Here is a 20,052-nt window from a genome sequence, read left to right on the forward strand (position 1 = left end):
AAAATTGTAATTTCTGGTGACGAATTAATCGGGTTATATTGTAAATTTCTGTTATTTACTTTACCGGAAATACACAAGGGCTGGGAATGTCTTGATCGAATAACGTTTCGCCAATTGTGGATCCTGTATTTTGACCATATGAATGCCAAAGACATCACATTCATCATCGATCAGTTCCAGGCCCTCAAGAATTTGGTCACAAATGTTACAGTTGATTTTGTCTAAATAGAGAAAACATAAATACATACAGATTGTTAAAAGAATAAATTGAAAAGTTCCATGTCTCTGGAAGTAAGTAAATACATATGTACATAAATCTGTTGCATTTTAATAGAACAACTTAAGTGACTTTAGAAAGTTTGGCTTTGGAATAAAAAAGAAAGAGTTTCCCTTCAAAAATTTTATATTTACATATATATAAGCTCCTATTAGTTAATCGTTGAAATATTATTTGGTAACCCAAATAAAAAGAAAATGGCCTAACTCGAGCCAAGTTGCTTTATCAAAATGCCACAGAAATATTTCCGCGTATAACTACATGTTTTTTTTTTACAAATAATTTAGTTAAGCTTAGTGAATAATTAGATATTGATCAAATTTTCTTATTAGTAATTTATGCATTTCAATATTTCAGCAATGTAAATTCCAAACTCAATATTCGTTATTTGATTAAACAATATTATTGATTATTCGGTGACGACTGTTTCATTTCATTTTCAGCTATTTATTAAAAATAATTTTTAGTTTCGACCATTACTTCCATTAGTTATTTTTAGTAATAGTCAGAAAGCATAAAAAGTTAGCAATTTGAGTTACAAGAATGTGAAAGAAAAAGAAAACGCCAAAAATTAAGGTATTCATTTCCAAACTAAATATAAGAAATGGAAGGTAAACTACTGACATTTACTTTTAATTGTTCCCGTCTTAAAAGCTTGGAGCTAAAGTTTTCACTAATTTAGGCTACTTCGGAGTCACATACATAAACATTTCAAACCATTGAATATTTTTGTCCCATTTTAAAGTTCTCCAAAAGTTATTAAGACGTCCAACTAATGCAAATGAACTCCAGATAATTATTAGGGTATACATCCGTCGATTCAAACTCTGACGCCGTCAAATCATATGCATTAATCAAAAAGATAAAAAATACTAGTAAATTGTAGAGGAAGATCTTCTCTACATAATTCCTGTAAGAAGTACTATGTCATGATTAATCATCTTTATTTGATCCGACATTTTCAATTTTTGAGATGTCAAATATCATACAAATCTGATAATTAAAAAAAAAACATCCATCCGCCATTGTTAGGAACTGACTGCAGATTTGTAATCACCGACCTCAAAAACTCTTCGATACGAAGTCTAATGAAGTTGGAAAAATCACAAGGTAATATTCTTTTGACCAATTCAGCAAAGGGGTTGTTTAGGGTGGTTTTTCCCCTTAAAAACAGTAAATGACTTGATGTAGAAAAACGGCGAAGTACGGGTGGTTTGGTTATGTCTCTAATTTGCGAAAATGTTTGGTTTTTTCATGGGTGAAAAATCGTGTCGGACGATGTTTATTGATATTACAGATTTCGGTTTCTCAAAAGTTCCAGCTTAAATATATGGGCTTCACAATAATAATTATTTTGAGTGAATCTGCAACTGGATCTATGTAAAGCGCTCCAAATGTGTAGACAAGAATATAAATGCAAAAATGCAGAGGCTCGCGCCCAAAGCTTAAGGCTGGTTTTCCTATGTCATATTTGGACAACCAATTTTGTCAACATATTTTGATACAACTTTATCTCCATTTCCTGGTCCATAAATGGACAGATAGCCAATTTAGCAGCACATGTACACGACTGGAGACATATTCTTATATCAATCAGTTAAAAAACGACTAACCGCACTTATTTGATGACAAATGCCATTTAGTTTGCCCTAGGGAAGACCAGCCTTTAGGCAAGCCCACATTTGGTAACCAAATATCTGTGTACCCGTGGCAATATTGGGTGAAATAGTAAGAAACCGTGTTATTGAAAAAAAAATATTAAAGTTAACTTCGAAGCTAGCACCGCTGCATTATGCCATTTTGTTTCACCAATTTAAGAGTATCTATGCGATTACCGGCCAGAGATTAATGCGATGTAGGTCTTTCCGTAGCAGGTGATGGTATATTAATCTGCATTGATGATACACGGATGGAGAAAAGAACCAGAGGCAGTCTGTACTCAGAGATTTTCAGCTGAATGCCACGTTTCCAACCGGAAATCCACTACCTCTGCCAATAGCTAAGGGTTTCGAAACCAATATAAAACATTGGAGTGAAATGGGGGATTGTACGGAAATGCCGGGACCCTCGTTTCTTTCGATATTGCTATGACAGGGACTCCAGCAAAGAGTCAAGTTAATATGACACAGTGTTGACAACGCGACACGATATTTCCTGTAATCGCCTATACAACCGTACAGGAATAAAAAGTATGATGAAAAGTGATCAATTTACCGTAGCCTTTGCGAATAAGTCTATGTCACGCTTCTTCACGAGTCTGGCGTAGATATAAGAGAGGATTCCCCTTAAATTTTATTTGAGATGGAAAGTGCCTCAGCCGGTCAATGCCATGATTCTTCTTCATTTTCTTTTTGTAAACGACTTTTTCTCCACAGAGAGTAATATGTAATAATTGGCAACTACATATGTCCTTCGGCTTAAGTATGGTACTCTCCATACAAGCTCTTCTTATCTAATCTAACCTAACCGTTTCGCTGATTATCTAATCGACCAATCGACTTCGTTCTCTCATGCGTCGGATTAGTTTGTCCCCTGTGATAGAATATTGGCTGTGTCTTGGAGATCGACGAGACAACAGACTGCATTTGGAACGAATGTTCAGAGTACGATCTTCTAAGCATTTATTTATCAAGTATAAATGGTTAGGGCGTGTTCTTCGAAACGCAAAAGATCGTTGCATTCCTAGCAACAAGCATAGCAATACAAGCTAGGGGTGAACTATTTTGCTTTCTTTTAGATATTTGAACTAAATTACAAACTAATTTTAGGGTACCCAATTGTTCTTTAGTCGGGTGAGAAGTAAAAATTTAGATTTCGGGGGTAAATAGAAATACTTTTTCGAGAGCCGTTTCATTTTTAAGTCTAATTCCGGCTTCATATTTCGCCCTGAGGGCAGCAAGTATTGACGGAATTTTTTTCTTAATGCAATAACTATTCGGTTTTGGATTGCAGAACATAAAAATGTTTGAGATTACTTCCTTTCTGATATTTAGTTTGGAAAAATACTGTATGGAAAATTTGTCGGCTTAGTTACAGCAAGAGAGACAATATTGACTCTCAAAACATCGGCCCGCGTGTGCAATTCATAAAAAGCCGATTATATAAATTGTTTTTATTATTTACTCGTATCGAAACAAAACTAACGAGTAGCAGCTAATTAGTTTCGCAAATGCAATAAGTAGCAACATCTTTAAAACAATACAGGGTGCAAGTCAGTTAAGTTTTGCATATGTATATATTTTTCGTTTGAATTCGTTCTTTAGTACGTGATAGCTATGCGTGAGTTTATGTACGTTTATTAATTGATTATGTACAAGTATTGTAGGTTATGTTGAATTTTTTGATTTTTTTTTAGTTTTGAATACCTTGATTTTGGATACGTTTTCTTTTGCGTGAAATGTAATTCTTTATGAATTGCTGGGATGCGTGTTTCGTGTTGTTGTTCATGCTTCCATTTAAAGAGGCGGGTGAACAAAAAATGCGGCAGTAAGCAGGTTGTTTTCCATTGCGATCGGAAGGTACTGGGGATTTTTGTTTTTGGTTTTTGTTTTTTTTTTTTGGTATTTGTGGTACATTTATGGTGGATTGGATTGTGTAGTCGTTTATTTGATTTATATATTTATTTATTGTTTTTCATTTCATTTGTATGAATGCAAATTATTGGATTGGCAGTGTTGTTGGTGTGGGATAGTTTGGTAGTTCATGATCAAAAAAAAAATATACAATATATGTAAAGTAAAATTATTAGAATCCCATAAACAAAAAAAAATAATAATAAAAAAGAAAACAACAATTTTTTGAGAACAAAGATTTTACTAGCTATTTCATAAAGACTTACAGAAGTAAACAGCCAAATATTGTGTTTCCTCAACCATGGTTTCCAGCATCTGACGAGTGATTAACTCAATACGATCCTCAGTCTTTTGCGTGATCAGCCATTGTAAGACTTCCTCCTCTTCGTTCAATTCACCTAAGGAAGTTAAATATTTACAAAATATATATATTACAATTGCCTCCCGATAAGTTCTTTAGCCAATGATCTACACACAATAACGTTCTATGTTTTAAGCTTGATAGTTACGAACAGGTGCGGGTGATTTGTTGTATAGTATTTAGGAACGAAAACTCTTGTTGTATGGTAGTTATAATGTTTTTGTTGTTGTAGCAAACCCTTTCTACATATAGAAAATAGATCAGTAACTCTGCCTGGATCAATGAACCCATTCTTATTTTACATCAAGTTCATCTAATGATGGGCTAAGGAAAACAGTTGTTTCCATGGGTTTGACCAAAGCAAGAAGGAGTTTCTTTGAATGGGCATGTGAAGGGGTGTATAGCATTGTGCAGGGGTTCTTCGCATATTGAACATACGTCGGATATGTTGAGTGCGGTTTTGAATTATTAAGAGCTTAATCTATTATAGTATCCAAAAAGCAGTTGAGCTAGAGTAATCATACGTCTGCCGAGGTAACCCAAGATCTTTGTCCACGACAGGTGGTTGTCTTTATTGTATCACTGTAAAAAACGAAATCCCCTAAGAGCTTTTTGGGAATTATCTGGAGTGACAGTCCTTGGCCAAAATATGTAGATCTAAGTTGTTCCAGTTACGTAGACGCGACTATTGTCGGAACGATAGGTGGTCTGTTTAATTTGTTGATGGTATTCACAGGACTAAGAATTAACATGAATATTTTGATGGCCCATAAGAAAGAAATTTGCTATCGCGGATAAGGTAAACGTTGATAATACTGGTCACTAAGATCCATGCGAAGACGTCTGATATGCGACTTAGCTTCAAGCAAGTGTTTGCTGGGGCCATTCAGAAACCCTTGCGAAACAGCTCCTTCGGCATTATAATACATTATTAATTGGGAGTACGAAGGTCTCATTGGTATACAGACGGAATTTGAAATTCCTAAGTGTTACGATAGACTTCGGCGGTGGCTCAGAACAACTTCAGACAGGTCGGTATGAATGTTTATTGTTTTCTAAAATGTTCGCCTTTGGCCTAAGAGCTGGCCGTCAACGATTTAAGGCTCTGCATTGAGCTTTAACTCTGAGAATGTAAATGGGGTGATATATGGAGCCCATATGTAATGACGCAGCTCGTAAAGTCTGATAGAAACATTCTTCATCAATGTCAATTCTTGGCACTAAGATCAACGTCAACGTCGAATGTGATCAAGGAAACACCCTCTGGAACTGCAGTAAATAGAAATTAAAAATTAGGGAGCAGAGGACACTACCCTTCAACTCCCTTTCTTGTACTACTTGTCTTTGAGGTTTGATGCGAAAATGTCTTCGGCATGAGAAAACGTCCCTCTTGGTCTGAAAAAACGTCATTTCCTACCCAAAAACGTCTTTTTCAAATGAATGTACAAAAAAGTGTTCTTATTTAAACTTTTATTGTATACAAAGGTACATGTCGAGCCCTAACCGCCAAAATAACGTAAGCGATACTTTTTTCAAAATTTTCTTTTTGATGCAGAAATATTCCTATAAAATAAAATAATATAAAATTTTGAAATAAATCTCGCTTACGTTATTTTGGCGGTTAGGGTTCGATATGTACGTAAGATATGTGTATTAAAATATCATTTCGACAGAGCACATTTAAAATTCATTGTAAACTGGTATGAGATCGTTTATATAAAAATCATTTTATACATACACTTGTGATCAGTTGATTAAGTCATCAACATTTTGATCGATTTTGGCTGTTTCTATTTCGTTTATTTAATGTTTATTGTTTTTCCATAAAAGCCAAGCTCATTAACAAACAAAATATAAATCCACAAAAACTGTGCAAAAATTATAAACAATCTGCAAATTTTCAGCTAGATATTCAACTTTATATTCAGATTTTTTAGCCTATTAAATTTCAGGGCAATAATGTGCAAGTTTAAGGGGGCTAAATAATCGCGTCGATTTTTAATATTTTTTTTTTCTTGTAGAAATTTGGTTAGGGGCTCGGTTTTCGAAAATGCTAAATTACGTTCTGCTAAGAAGGAGCATAGCAATAGGTCCATTCAATATCAAAAAATTGTTACGAATTGTTACTAGTACTTGCAAGTTTTTACTGGAAATGCATTCAATAGCCCAAAATATTTGCAAGAGGGAGCGAAGCTAGCTAGCAGGAATTTGCAGGAGTCCAAAAGTAAGGTTATGTTTCAAATTCAAATGTGAGCAAACTGTTTAAGAGGATGATTTGATGAAACATAATTAGTGAAATGAAAACATGGATAAATTATTTAAATCTATTGTATATTTTTTTACTTTTATGACTATGGGAACTATTCCCAATTAAAAAGAAAATTGCGCGCCAAAACTTAACCGTATACATTTTTTTACTTTTATGACGATGGGAACTATTCCCAATTAAAAAGAAAATTGCGCGCCAAAACTTAACCGTCAGAAAGTGTGAAAATGGCTTAAGTTGCAAGTTTTTACTAGTTTTGCGTTCAACAACTTTTTCTGAAAATTTTCTCTTGCTCTCAATTTTACTCTCTATTTTTCTTTTACGCTCTCGCTGCAAGTACTTAGTGGAAAAGTTATTGAATGGACCTAATATTTAATTTTTTTTGCATTCAGTACATTTTCAATGAAGTTTTAAAAAATTCGCCTACTTTTTTCAGACATTTTATGCTGTACAGCTTTTTTTGATGCTTTTGCTTTTTTTACTTGAAAGTTAAAAAACGTAATTTTTTACACAAAAAACGTCCAAATGACGTTAAAAACGTCAACCTGGCAACGCTGCCGATGAGTGCCGAACTCACAGATAATTCGCAGACCACCGCTCTAGTCCAATTATTGTCGGTGTCTTCAAGTAGAGCTAGATGATTGTATACCCTATAAACGGCCCACATTTAAGATGTTGTTAAGAAAGTGGAAATTACTGTCCATGGAATAAAAAAATTATCGATAAAGGGGGAGCTGCTTTGAGCACCCCTGGGGGAATCGTTAACTTTGCTTTTTGAGAGGAGATCAACATTCACATCTTCTCAAAGATTGAGCACTACGTTTAGTTTTTGAAGAATACCGATAGCCGGACGCTTTCGAACACAAAAAAGCTGCTTTTAGTTAAAAGACTCTGTCAAAAAGCATGACTGCGATACATTAGAACTCTCTAAATACGTTCGAAATCCAAACGAATTTTGGAGAGAGGGTGATACATTATCAAACAATTATTTACGATGTTCGATCTGTCATTTTGAAATCTTAGAATTCATGATCATATTCTTACTAGCGACCCCAAAGACCCCTAGGTAATAAATTTCAAGTGAATTTAATAATTTTTGAAAAATTAGCGTTTGTCAAAAATGTCACCCATCACTTAAAAGCATGATGAATCATGTTGAAAAGTAAACACTTTTACTAAATTTTCGGCAATATTACCGATTTTTTTACCTGAATCAATTTCGGAGAGAGTGGGTCTTCAGTTGACGAAGAATGCCTCATATACATATGTACATGTATGTAAGTGAAATTCTATTATGTACCTTCAAAAACATTCGGAATACCGCCTTCGAAATAGACGAGCGCTGGATACTCATGTACCCCATAACCATCGGCAACCGAAAAATCACGAGTCTTTACGAACGTTATGCCATGCTTATCACAATCGTCGTCAATGTTCTCCAGTTCTTCAAGCACTTTGGTGCACTGCTCACAACCGTCGGCATCTAATATAAAGAAGAGATGTGTGTGAATAAATACGAAAAATATTGGAATCCAAAAGTGTGCATGCAAACAAGTTAAAAAAGCGGATAGTAGGTCACTGAAATGTTAGAAAAAGCAAGAAAGTTAACACAAAGAACGACTGGTTTCAAACAAAGGTAAAAAAGATCCGTTTCTACGAGAAGAGTTTTTTTCTTTTTTTTTTGGTGCGAAAAATCTCCATCAAAAATATACTTTGGAGATAATCAATTGGGCGATCAATTTGCGCTGTATGAAGCGTTGAAGTGAAAAAAAGAATATATACCAGAAAAATTTCAAATTTCTTAGGCACACAGCTTTAGAAAAATATTCTACATGCGATACTTTTTCACAGGTTTAGTCAAAGTTTCGAGACTTTCGTGACTGTTACAATTTTAAGTGAATATCCACTTCAGCACTTCATAGAACTCAAGTTCGCATTTAAGTGGAGACACAAATTTTTTATTTGGTTGTAGGCGGAAAATGTTGGAAATGCTGTCGGTTGTAGGGCATCTGTAGTGTACTGCTGTTGGTTTTTGGTTCTTTTTTTGTTGCTTTTTAGGGTGGCATATATGTACGGTGACCATCTGTCCTCTATTATACGGGACAGTCCTCTTTTTTAACCCATTGTCCTGGTAATTTATTTATTTTATACGGGACGTCAAATGTTCTGTATTTCTTTTAATGTCTTGTGTTTGTCCCGTATTCGGTGTTTCGACGCCTTAACAGCTCATTAAAATGACATGTCTATGAACGAGTTTTAAGTGATGTTGGTAAATAAATGATACTAATTTTTCCTTTGATTCTAATCGAGGAATACATACAGTGACTAAAATAGAAATTATGACTCGACATTTTAGTAAGTTTTGACTATTTTTAGTTAGTTTATTTAATGTTTATTATTTATTAACCGACTTACAAAAAAGGAGGAGGTTATCAGTTCGTCGCTCCCATTTTCGAAATCGGTTCACTTGATCCAAAGTTATGCGGTAACATACATAAAAACAAAGTATTCCGACGAACTGATAACCTCCTCCTTTTTCGGAAGTCGGTTAAAAATGGTCGAACATACTTATTTTGTATGAAAAAAAATGCGTAACACCGTCAACAAAAAAAAAATTGTCAAAAATTGTTGGTATGCCTTAGCAAATAAACATTGCACTTCATTATACTAAAATTTAATGAATTTTTTTAGCAACTTTTACGGGGTAAAAATCTCGAGAAAATTATCCTATAAATTCGTTATGTTACTATAAGGATACTGTTTACTAATACATCAAGGATCTTTGAAGATGGCTTTAAGATCTGTAAGCTGTTTTGGAACAAATTTGCTAAATTATTTTTTGTCCCGTATTCGGCTCTCATAAATATGCTCACCGTACATATATGTATGTCCAAACTTTAAGTAGTAGGTTTGTGAATTCAAAACTTAAATCTATAAAACCGTTTAACTCATTTACAAAAATTAAGGGTATTCAAAAACGATATTTTTTTTTGAACAAAGTTGAGGGTTTATGGGGTGGGTCTAACTCTATTATCTTTGCTATGCTACTCTTTGTCACTACCATCGTCGTGTTTACCGCCAGCTGAGAAGGATGTTTTTGTGGACTCAGTTGCCGCCGCCGCAGCCGCTTCTGCTTCGGCCACAGCAGCTTCTCCTTCAGCGCCAAATGATGCCGCTGCTCCGGCACCGCCGTCCTGTTGCTGCGCTTCGCGCTCCTTCTTCAGACGTGCCTTGCGCGCTGCCTTCGAAGTACAAATGTCGCACTGTGTCTTATTCCCTATGTGCAGTGAAGGTTTGATATTTTTTCGTTTTTTTTTTTTTTTTGGATTCGTGGACACAAACAATTAATTTTTATTTTTATTTTTTTGGTTTTGGTTGGAAGAGGTTGTTTTTGTGCAGAATTGAAGGTGTAGAATTAAAAGTTGATTTCGTTAAACAACATTATTGTTTGTTGTTTGTTTTTATGTTTTTAATTAAGTGGCAATTGAAAAGAATTGAGATTTGAAAACACAATTAAATATAAAAAGTAAATAAGAATAAGAAGAATTATTGTCTTAGTCTATGGTTAGTTACAGACGAGAAGTTCTTTGTCGCCAATGAACTGCAACTACTTGAAGAGATCAGAATAATTAGTTTCAAATAAATGGTTAATTACAAATCTTTTAGCTATAAAATTAATGTTAAAATTATAAATTCTTAAATTGACTACTCAGTTATATCATCGGTTATATTTTAAAGCTGCAACCTTTTTGCGCAAAAGTGTAACATTGAATGCGGCAAGTTGCCTAGAGGCCTCTGGACTAAGTTCATTGATTGAAAAGTAGTGAATACATATACGCATTAATTTATTTAACATGAAAAACCTATTAACTCATGTTTGCCTTACTTTTCTTAACTGTTCGAATAATTTATATGGGAATTCTACCAATTTGAAAATAACTTTCGAATATAATTAAGGACTACAAAAGTTTTTAGCAAGCGCTGGAAATTTTCTTTAAAGCATAAAGTTCCGAAGCATTTATAAATTCTGGGCTTCAAAACGCCTCATATTCCTGTAAAACTATACGCTTTCTCAAAAAACTTTCATAATTCTTGCAACATTGCACATTAATGTCACCAAACCGATTGCAGCATATTGCTTTTAAAAGCAGTACATACACTATTTTATAATACGTTGTTTACTTACAAAAATATACCGCAATCGAACCAGACTCTTCGATCAATTGAACCAGTCTCTCGCCTTCAAGATCTTCGATAACATCCCCGCTTGGGTCCTTTTGCGTTAGTAACCAAGCAAGAATTTGTTCTTCTTCATAAAGATCACCTGAAATTTAGAGCAGAAAAAGATTTATGTACCCGAATATAGATAGTGCGTTTAATTTTTGCATAAACAGTAGGTGTTTCGTTAAAATTCACATATTCAGATTCAGTCAAAAACATAAAAGTTTTCCACATTAAATTTGTTTTAACCCTCTTCAAAATATTTTCCAACAAAAATATTCTTAAATTCGTCCGACACTTATTCTGTGATACAATTTTTTCATTATATAATTCGCTTAACGTAAGTTGAATTTGATTTTTTTGAACAGGTGGCAACCCTCTTAAAAATATTAAATTAAATCCGACACCCATGTTTCATCATTTAAACAGGTGGCAACCCCCCAACCAGTAGTTTAGAAATTACGCCTTTTAAAAACCATTTAACAAGTTGCTAAGCATTTAAAGATATGGCCGCACTTCAGCTAGATTAGGACTGTGCAGAGATAGTGTTCAACACTCTCCACTTCTTTCTCATCCTTGCAATTTCGGTAAAAATCATTGGGATTGGAAATCAGTTATACCACCGTGAAGACCTATAAAACAGGGTTCAGTGATATGTGAGGGATAGTTAGGGCACAGCAACCGTAAACGTTGAAATACGTTAGATTTTTAGACATTACGAGCTTTATTGTCGCATGGCGTGCAATACGGCGTATCAGGTGGCTAAGAAAATAATTATTTTCGATATCCTGTCTCAGTGATGGCCTACTTCAAGGCCCGCCGAGAGGGAGGGGGGAAAGAGGTGAAACCCCCGGACCCGAGCTACTTAAGGGGCCCGAAATACCGGAACCATAACTTGTTATTATTTTTTTTTTTATAATGTAATTGCTCCTTCGTTATAGGCTTTTATTATAAATATATATTCCGATTAGTGCTGATTGTTTCTAACTCTATAAATTAAAGAAAATGATCATATGGTCCAAAACGCGAACTGTTACAATACATTTTGGCTCATCATAGTACTTTTTAAATACCGCTGAAACTCGCTAGAATACAACATTCGTATAGTTATTCTTCTTGCATCTGAAATCATAAGAATGTGGCAATATTTAATATATACTTAAAATATCCATTTGTTTAGGAGTTACGAAAGTTTAAATTACATTAAAATTTTGGGAAGTACTTTTTAAAGCTCCTTTGTATTATCGAAAAAGTCTGCTCTCCTTACACATATAATGTTTTCAAAAATTGGTACACAGTTTCTTAGCTTAAAGGTGGAACTCAAGAACTACATACGTATTTATTGAATTGATAATTTAATTTCGAGGTCAATATTTACAATATTATTTATTTTTAAATGGCTTGTGGTCAGTTTTATGCAATAAGTGCCATGAATCCAGTAGGCTTGCGATTTGACATGTAATCCAAAGAAATTAAGATCATGATAATTATGAATACAGATTTGAAAGTATCTGTTGCTGCGCAGCTATAGGTCGTTTCAGAAGCAATTTCCTGCGTAGAACTCGAGCTCGAGCTTACAAATCAGCCAAGATATTGAAATTGATCGCAGTTAAGTACACGAAAAACGGCTTTAATGGACACTTTTATTTGCTTTTTGTCATTTATTTTTCCGAATTACACCGAAAACAAATGGATAATGAGGAGTATAGGAAACTGATTTTTTTATGGTGAAACACGGCCGAAAATGCTCGAATAAAACCAAATTTGTCATTACATTAAAAAATGCTGCCGACTTTATTTACATTTAGAAAGCTAATCACTGATTAATTTGAAAAATGAAAATGAAGTTAAAAAAGGAAAAAATGTTATAAAAAAAATCAATTAATTAAGTTTTTACCATTAAATGAAGTCAAACAATTGTTTCAAACAATTAAATCTAAAACTGAAAGAAAGTTTAATTAAAAAAAGAAAAATATAACTTTCTAAAAATTAAATTTAAGTAAAATTTAAACAAAAAGTTATAATGTTGAGCAACACTTCCAGTGTTCTTATTTCTAGCCCAGGATGTAGTCATATTTAGCGCAGCTACTAGAATAATATGGATCTTGCAACCGTATTCACATACGGTTTTTTTTTAATCTATAACCGCTCTGCAAGTATTTAGCGCAGTGATGTCTTTCTTAATAAACACTTAAACGCCAAAGTTATGTAGTAGCGGTAGTTCCCACCCGTTCAAAGGGTGTTGCCTGAAATAGGGTGCCCTGTATATTCTAATTAAGATTACCATTCGGGTCTTGAAACCGTTATGACCGCATGACAACTACTTCGGAAATGTTAAACAATACTAGATATGATATGCATAATAAAAGTATATGGGTACGCTACTATATGACTTTTCCAAAATTTAAAGATGAACTGGCCAAAATTGGTTCTAACTCAGAAAGATTTGTACTAATCAGTTGATCAACTTGGATCCTGTTGAAGCTGAGATTAGGCAGAAGCTAGAAAAAATGTCTAGTAAGACGCAGAACTAAGCTTTTCGTAAGGGCGCAGAAAGGCGAATATTACCACTTGATAGGAGTCAACTTCTTTAAATGGTCCGCTTAATATAAAAAAAAATAAAAAATACCCGAAGAAAAGGTTTTTTTTTACATTGCATTACTTACCGGCGTAGATAACTGGTTCCTTCGATGTTGGCTTAAAGAACACAATTGCAGGTAGCGCAAAAACGCCAAACTCTTTTGCCATTTGCTTGTCATCGATCTTAACAAAATCGATACCCGCCTTATCCGCTTCATCGTCGATATGCTCCACTTCGGCAAGCACACGAGGACACTGCTTGCATTCGTCACTATCTACAATTTGGAAAATTTATGCTTGCTCTTGCAAAAATAAAATAAAATAAATAGCAAAAACCCATTGGCGCTTACAGAAAATCACAGCCAAGTAGTCGGAAGCTTTGCGTATTTTATCGAACATTTTACGATTCACTTTCTCAATGTGATCGGTCATTTCCATATTCGCCGGACTTGTAAGCCAATCCAGCACCTCTTCCTCATCATCAATATCGCCATCGTAGTTAATGTATTTGCCCTTGCGGAAATATGTTATGCCAGGTGGATTGCGGTAGCCATATTTCTTAGCCATCAACTTGTCATTCATTTTGACTATGTGTATGCCATATTCCAGCGCTTCATCATCGATCAGTTCGATGTGACGCAAGACGCGTGGCGCATCTGGATCGTCTTCTTTGTCTGCAAGGAAGTAAGGAACAGGAACAAAGAAATATGAAGTCGCATTTAAATTCGGTTGGTAAAAAAGTAAGAAATAGGAAACTAAATCGCATATGCATAGAAATGTATGAAATCTAATGTACATGGAACTCGACATCTATTTAAGTTTAAGCACTGCTAAGTAGGTGTTACTACATACATAAATATTTTTTATTTATTTTTTTCATAATTATCAAGCAGTTACAGTTTTTAGTGAGCGAGCTAACTAGCTTAACTGAAATCGCTAATGAGCTCTAAACACGCTTTGTTCTATCTTACAGCTGTTGTTGATGTTGTTATTACCGCAAAAAAAAAAATTAAAATTGTCACACTGGCTTACTTTGTTGTTGTTATTGGCTAGATTTTACTTACAAAAAATTACAGCCAGAAAATCTTTGGTGTTTATGTATTCGTTCAGTGTGTCCCGATCTATCAGCTGTATACTTTCATCGGCCTTCTGTTCCAATATCCATTTAAAGACAATTTGTGGATTCTCAATATTACCTATGGCGATTGGAATAAAGAGTTATAAAATCATGTTAGTTATAATCCCAAGCGATTATAGAAATAAAAATGGATAGATATTTATTACCTGTTTGTTGCAGTGTTGATCAAGTCTAAAGAGCTTTTCATTCGTTAAAAAATATAGAATAAAGGATTACATGACGCTGTTTGTATGTTCAGGGAATGGTTTAAAAAATCTCCTTTCTGTCAGAAAATTAAAAATCGTGTGAATCTTTATTGAAAGGTCTAACCAATTTAGTCGTCTCACAGTAAAGCGCTTTTAAATACCAGTGATTCGAAATTATAATTTTTTAATCTATGGGCTAATTTAGTGCATGAACTAGTAACTGCTTTTTATTAAGGAAAGAGTTTTATAATGAATAACCCAGTGGGCAAAGTGCGGAGCGCGGCTAAATAAATTGTTTCAAGCAGTGCTCTCTTAATAAGACTCACTTTGGAAAGATATTCCAATTGCGCGGCAAATCGAAGGCAGGCGAGTATAATAAATATATACTATTAAAAATGTTTTTAATTTTTATGATAAAACAAAACTGATTTGAAAGTAACAAAATACTACCCAAAGAATATCGATAACTTCTAAGAGTTTTTTTTTGTTCAAAATATAGGCAGAATAAAAATCGTAGCATTACGAAAATTAGATCTGCGGAATTTTTCTTACCCAGTGTATAACGATTCGTAGACTTTGGTTTTTATCATAAAAAATATTTTTTAATAAAAATAAAATTTAAAATTTTTGGGGTTTTTTGGAGACATTAACATTAAAATATATACGCTAATATAATCAAAACCATTAAAGGCAAGGTTTTTAGTTTTTATGATAAAAAATTTATTGAAAATAACAAAATATTGCCCTAAGAAAATCGATAATTTCTATAAATATTTTTTTTTTCAAAATCGACAGAATAAAAATCATAACATAACGAAACTTAGATCTGCGAAGTTTTTCTTACCCAGCGTCTATATAGCGTCCGTAGAGATATTGGTTTTTATTACCAAAACTATTTTTTAAAAAAATATAAAATGTATTTTTTTTTTTGAAGATATAGTAACTTTAAAAATTATAAATTTCGATAATATCGAATTAATTTTAATTTTTTTGACAAAAAATTTTTAAAATTACAAAATATTACCCTAGAATAGTAGTATATAACGATTCGTTGAGATTTTGGTTTGTATTATAAAAAACAATTTTTTAATAAAAATAAAATTTAAATTTTTTTTTTTGCAGATTATATTAACATTAAAATAAATTCGCTAATATAATCCTTATTATTAAAGAAGATGTTTTTAGTTTTTATGGTAAAAATTTGACTTGAAAATAACAAAATACTACCCCAGAACATTGATAACTGCTGTAAATTTTTTCTCCAAAATCGTGAGAATAAAAATCGTATACAACATGACGAAACTTAGGTCTGCGGAATTTATCTAACGCAGTATATAACGCCCGTAGAGATTGTGGCTTTTAATAAAAAAATATTTTTTAATAAAATATAAAATTTTTTTTATTTTTTTTTTTGTTTGAAGATACCATTCACCTGTAAATTTATAAATTTCAATATGTATTTTTATGACAAATTTATTTATTCGAAAATAAAAAAATATTACCCCAATACTATATACGTATGTATATTCATCAATGACCGCAACTCGGAACATATCATGTTTCCAGAGAAAATCAGCAACTGGCAGTATACATACAATAAGATATTCAAAAATAGTTTGTTTAGTTCATCTAAAAATTTGGCAAAGTTTCAAAAAACTGTCGCTGTTTATTTCAATTTAAATGAAATTTAATTTTTTCACTATGCTGGAAACTGTGAATTTTCTTATCATGGCAACTGCTGACGTAACGAAACACAAGTGTCTGTGGAAGAAAATTCTCTTACGAGCACATTTGGCATAGGTATTTATTAGTGAGGAATGGGAAAAATATGCTGAAGCATTAAAAAAAAAAATATTATTTAAGAATTTTATATTTGAAATATTTTTAGTCTTACGACTATTTAAATACATACAGATGCACAATCATTTGTATCTCATAAATTTGCAACACATGTTCAGAAATATAAGTTTTCGTAATAAATTATTTTGTTTACATTCTGTAGGCACTGCATAAACAAATTTTTTAGTAGCAATAAAATTTTTTTTAATAGTTCTAATGGAATTGTCGGCCGCTGTGGTGTAGTGGTAAGCAGTGCGCGCTTTCACTCACCAGCACCTGGGTTCAAGCCCTGGTCAAAGCAACATCGCAAGAAATTTATAAAAAGGTTTTTCTTAACAGCGGTCGTCCCTCGGCAGGCAATGGCAAACCGCCGAGTGTATTTCTGCCATGAAAAACAGCTTCTCATAAAAATACAATCGCCGTTCGGAGTCGGCGTAAAACTGTAGGTCCCTCCGCTTTGTGTGACAATATCAAGGCCACAAGTTGGAGGAGAAGCTCGGCCAAACACTAACATATAACGGTATTTTCGAAAAATGCAAAAACTACGATATTTCAGTAAATATTGGATCCAAATTGTTGAAGATTAGTATGTAAAGTCGAATTTTGGTAAGAAATAGTATTATTACGAAATGTTTGGAAAATGGGCGTGAGCTCGCCCACTTTATGGCTACAAAGTGTATCTCGGTAAATTTCTTCCAAACTTGGTTCAATTATTTCATTAACTCTAATTCAGCATATTATCGAAAAATTTTGCAATCGAGATATTTGATACCCACGCCGGGCATATAAAGTTCGGTTTCGCCCGAACTTATGCTAAAGTTAGAATTAAAACGTTGGTATCTGGAATTAATTCGCATACAAACATGCATGACATGCTTCTACTTCGGTTCGTAAAATGTACATAGGTACAATTTTCTTGATTTTGTTTCGCTGTGTGATTATTCTTCAAATGTTGGTACATGTAGGGATAATTCCCTACCCGCAAGGATTTCAGCCATTTCGTGTTGTATTAATATTTGCAGCCATCTTTATTCGTTGATAAAAATTTTGCAATAAAAAATGAAACACAAATAACGCGATCAAGCAAATTAAACTGCGTACTTGAAAATGTCCATTCAAAACAACCGTGGAACGGTTATGAAAAAAACGCAATATACATACGAGCATATCACAATGATTAATTAAATATTTTAAAATCACCATTTCTACCATGACAGAGAATAATCTCCATTCGCAACTTTTGTCGACTAGCTATTGCCAGATGTGATTTTCATTCACAAAGCGAAAAATCATGCGAGTAGAAAAATCACCAATCACTGATATTGTGGCCTAGAAGTAGTAGTAGCGATTTTTAAATCATAGTGATAAAATCACCGGTAGTGAAATATCGATCATCACTAGTAATAATTGCGGATGGTTGCCTTGCATAATTTGCGAGTCAGGCTATTCTTACCGCACATCTCCACAGGCAATCTGTTATTGCCGACCTGCTCTCATTTTGAATGGCAATACACAAGTACTCATCGACACCTGAGTGGTAGATCGACCTATCTTGGCGGGTCAATTCGAAATCGCCCTATCTCAGAAAACTTTTCAAGAACTCCCTATTTCAGAATTTTATTGAAAAACACCCCAGCTCAGAATTTGGTTGAATAACGTCATATCTTAGAATTCCGTTCAAAAACGCCCTACCTCAAATGCAAATATATTGAAAATGTGCTGAGATAGGGCGTTTGTGAATCGTCTGCTGAGATAGCGCGTTCTTCAGCCAAATTCTGAGCTAGGGTAATTTTTCAGTCAGTTGCCGCGATAGGTCGAACTTCCACTCAGGCTCCGATATGTACATACATATACATACATATCTAAGCGATTTCAAAACAAATTTTTGTGTGAGGACACTGTGATGTCTTGATATGTAAATATAATTCAGCGTTAGAAATATTTAAACCAAAAAGAAAACATGATTAATAATTGTCTAAAACGTATGCAGTCGTAAATGATCCAAGAGAGAACAGTCTCTGTTTTTAGTTTACCAGAAAATCTGTTATTCCTATGATATTAACGAGTATCAACAACACGCTTTCTTTCGAATGCAAATATGGCTTTCAAAGTGGCAAAGAGACTGTTCATGGTTGGCAATAAGTAACAAGATATAAACGCTGATACATACATATATATATATATATATTGCCGTACATGGGAAATACACGGTCGCCATTGGTAATATATATTCTGTTTTATGGAACAAGATATGAAGCTTCTCTGCGATCTACAACTAAGGGCATATGCTCCGCTCTTGAAGAAAGGAAAGTGGAACGGGTACATGCCCTATTTGATAGTGTTGATGCAATTAAATTTAGTATTTCATAGGTTTGATATTAAAGCAATATTGTTTGGGAAAGCTTTGATGTAAACATATTTTTTGGTAAGGTTGTTCGTAAGGAATCAATTGCAAGTAATTCAATTATTTAATAATAATAGGTAAAATGCAGTGCTGGGCAAGAAAACTCTCTGACAAAATTCGAACAAGCATAAGAATTATGATAGTGGTTCAAAACTTCTGGTAGGAAAACTGGATGTTTTAATGTTGAAACTAGATATATATTACTGTATTATATTGTATGGATGTATTTAACAGCAAGGCATATTCAACAGGGTAAAAGTTATTTCTGTAGTTCTTGATTTTCGACTGTCTTGAATAAAAAAAAAAATATTCCAAATGGCTTCTTACTTTTTTTGACACTTGACAATTGGGTACAGAGCAGTGCACGGGCTTTACCATTTTATTGGTAGATGTACTAACATTTTAGCTATATTATATTTTCTACCATTTTTACCAACGATGGCTAAAAATGGACCAATATTTTTCTGAAAGAAAGCAAAAATATTTAAATGAACAAGTATAGTAGCATAAGAGCCGATTACTCAGGTGTACGTGGCGTATGAGTAACTCTTCTTTCATACAAAAAATCTTTGCGTATTTTCATTTGACCACTCATTACTTCTGTATTTATACCTCACTTTCCTTCATTAGTAACTTGATTTTTTTTTTAAGAACAGCATTTAGCACATGCAAAAATTTGTCACAGAACCTGTTGTTTTTTAAACTTTTCTTCTGTTAAAATTTGATTGTCGAAAGTCTTCGTACAGAGATTTTTTCCCAATACATGCAAAGATTTTTATTTTATGTAATTGCTTTCCGCAATTTTTTTTTATAATGAATGAAGTTGCAAACTTTTAAGTGCACAAAAGTACGGAAACCCGGTTTCTTAACGGAGAGTCAAGATTTTGGGCGTGTTTGGCAAATTTCGTATTCCGATTCTTATTTTACTCGACAATAGCCAGCAAAAACAATTAAATGACTTGCCATTAGGAGTGTATTTAGGAGTGTCGCACAGTGTAATCTAAGCATGAATTACATGCAGGGGAAGAATTATGTAATCAGTGTTGAAGTGAAAATATACCATAACAAAATTTCGGTTGAATGCGTTTGTGGTTGAATTTTTTTTTTTATAAATCTGTTTATTAATGTTCTACAAATCTCAGTTTTGTTTACAAGTTAACTAATTAAATTGCGTAAAATTAATTTACATTTTGACATGTGAAATTGTTT

The 20,052-nt window shown here is 33.4% G+C and overlaps 1 protein-coding gene across 1 annotated transcript in view; it reads right to left on the reverse strand.

Moving 5' to 3' along the window:
• The window catches only part of LOC118743819, a gene marked incomplete at its 5' end in the record, with an annotated part of 68,272 nt that overhangs the window by 2,735 nt on the left and 45,485 nt on the right, over window positions 1–20,052 (reverse strand). The window contains 7 exon segments of the mRNA XM_036476582.1: window positions 65–221; window positions 4,116–4,247; window positions 7,777–7,959; window positions 10,663–10,800; window positions 13,364–13,552; window positions 13,628–13,951; window positions 14,342–14,473. Coding sequence (XP_036332475.1) covers window positions 65–221; window positions 4,116–4,247; window positions 7,777–7,959; window positions 10,663–10,800; window positions 13,364–13,552; window positions 13,628–13,951; window positions 14,342–14,473 — 1,255 coding nt within the window.

This window comes from Rhagoletis pomonella, unplaced genomic scaffold (assembly GCF_013731165.1).
Source record: "Rhagoletis pomonella isolate Grant_MI unplaced genomic scaffold, Rhpom_1.0 Rhpom_scaffold_00007, whole genome shotgun sequence".
In the NCBI taxonomy this organism is placed as follows: Eukaryota; Metazoa; Arthropoda; class Insecta; order Diptera; family Tephritidae; genus Rhagoletis; species Rhagoletis pomonella.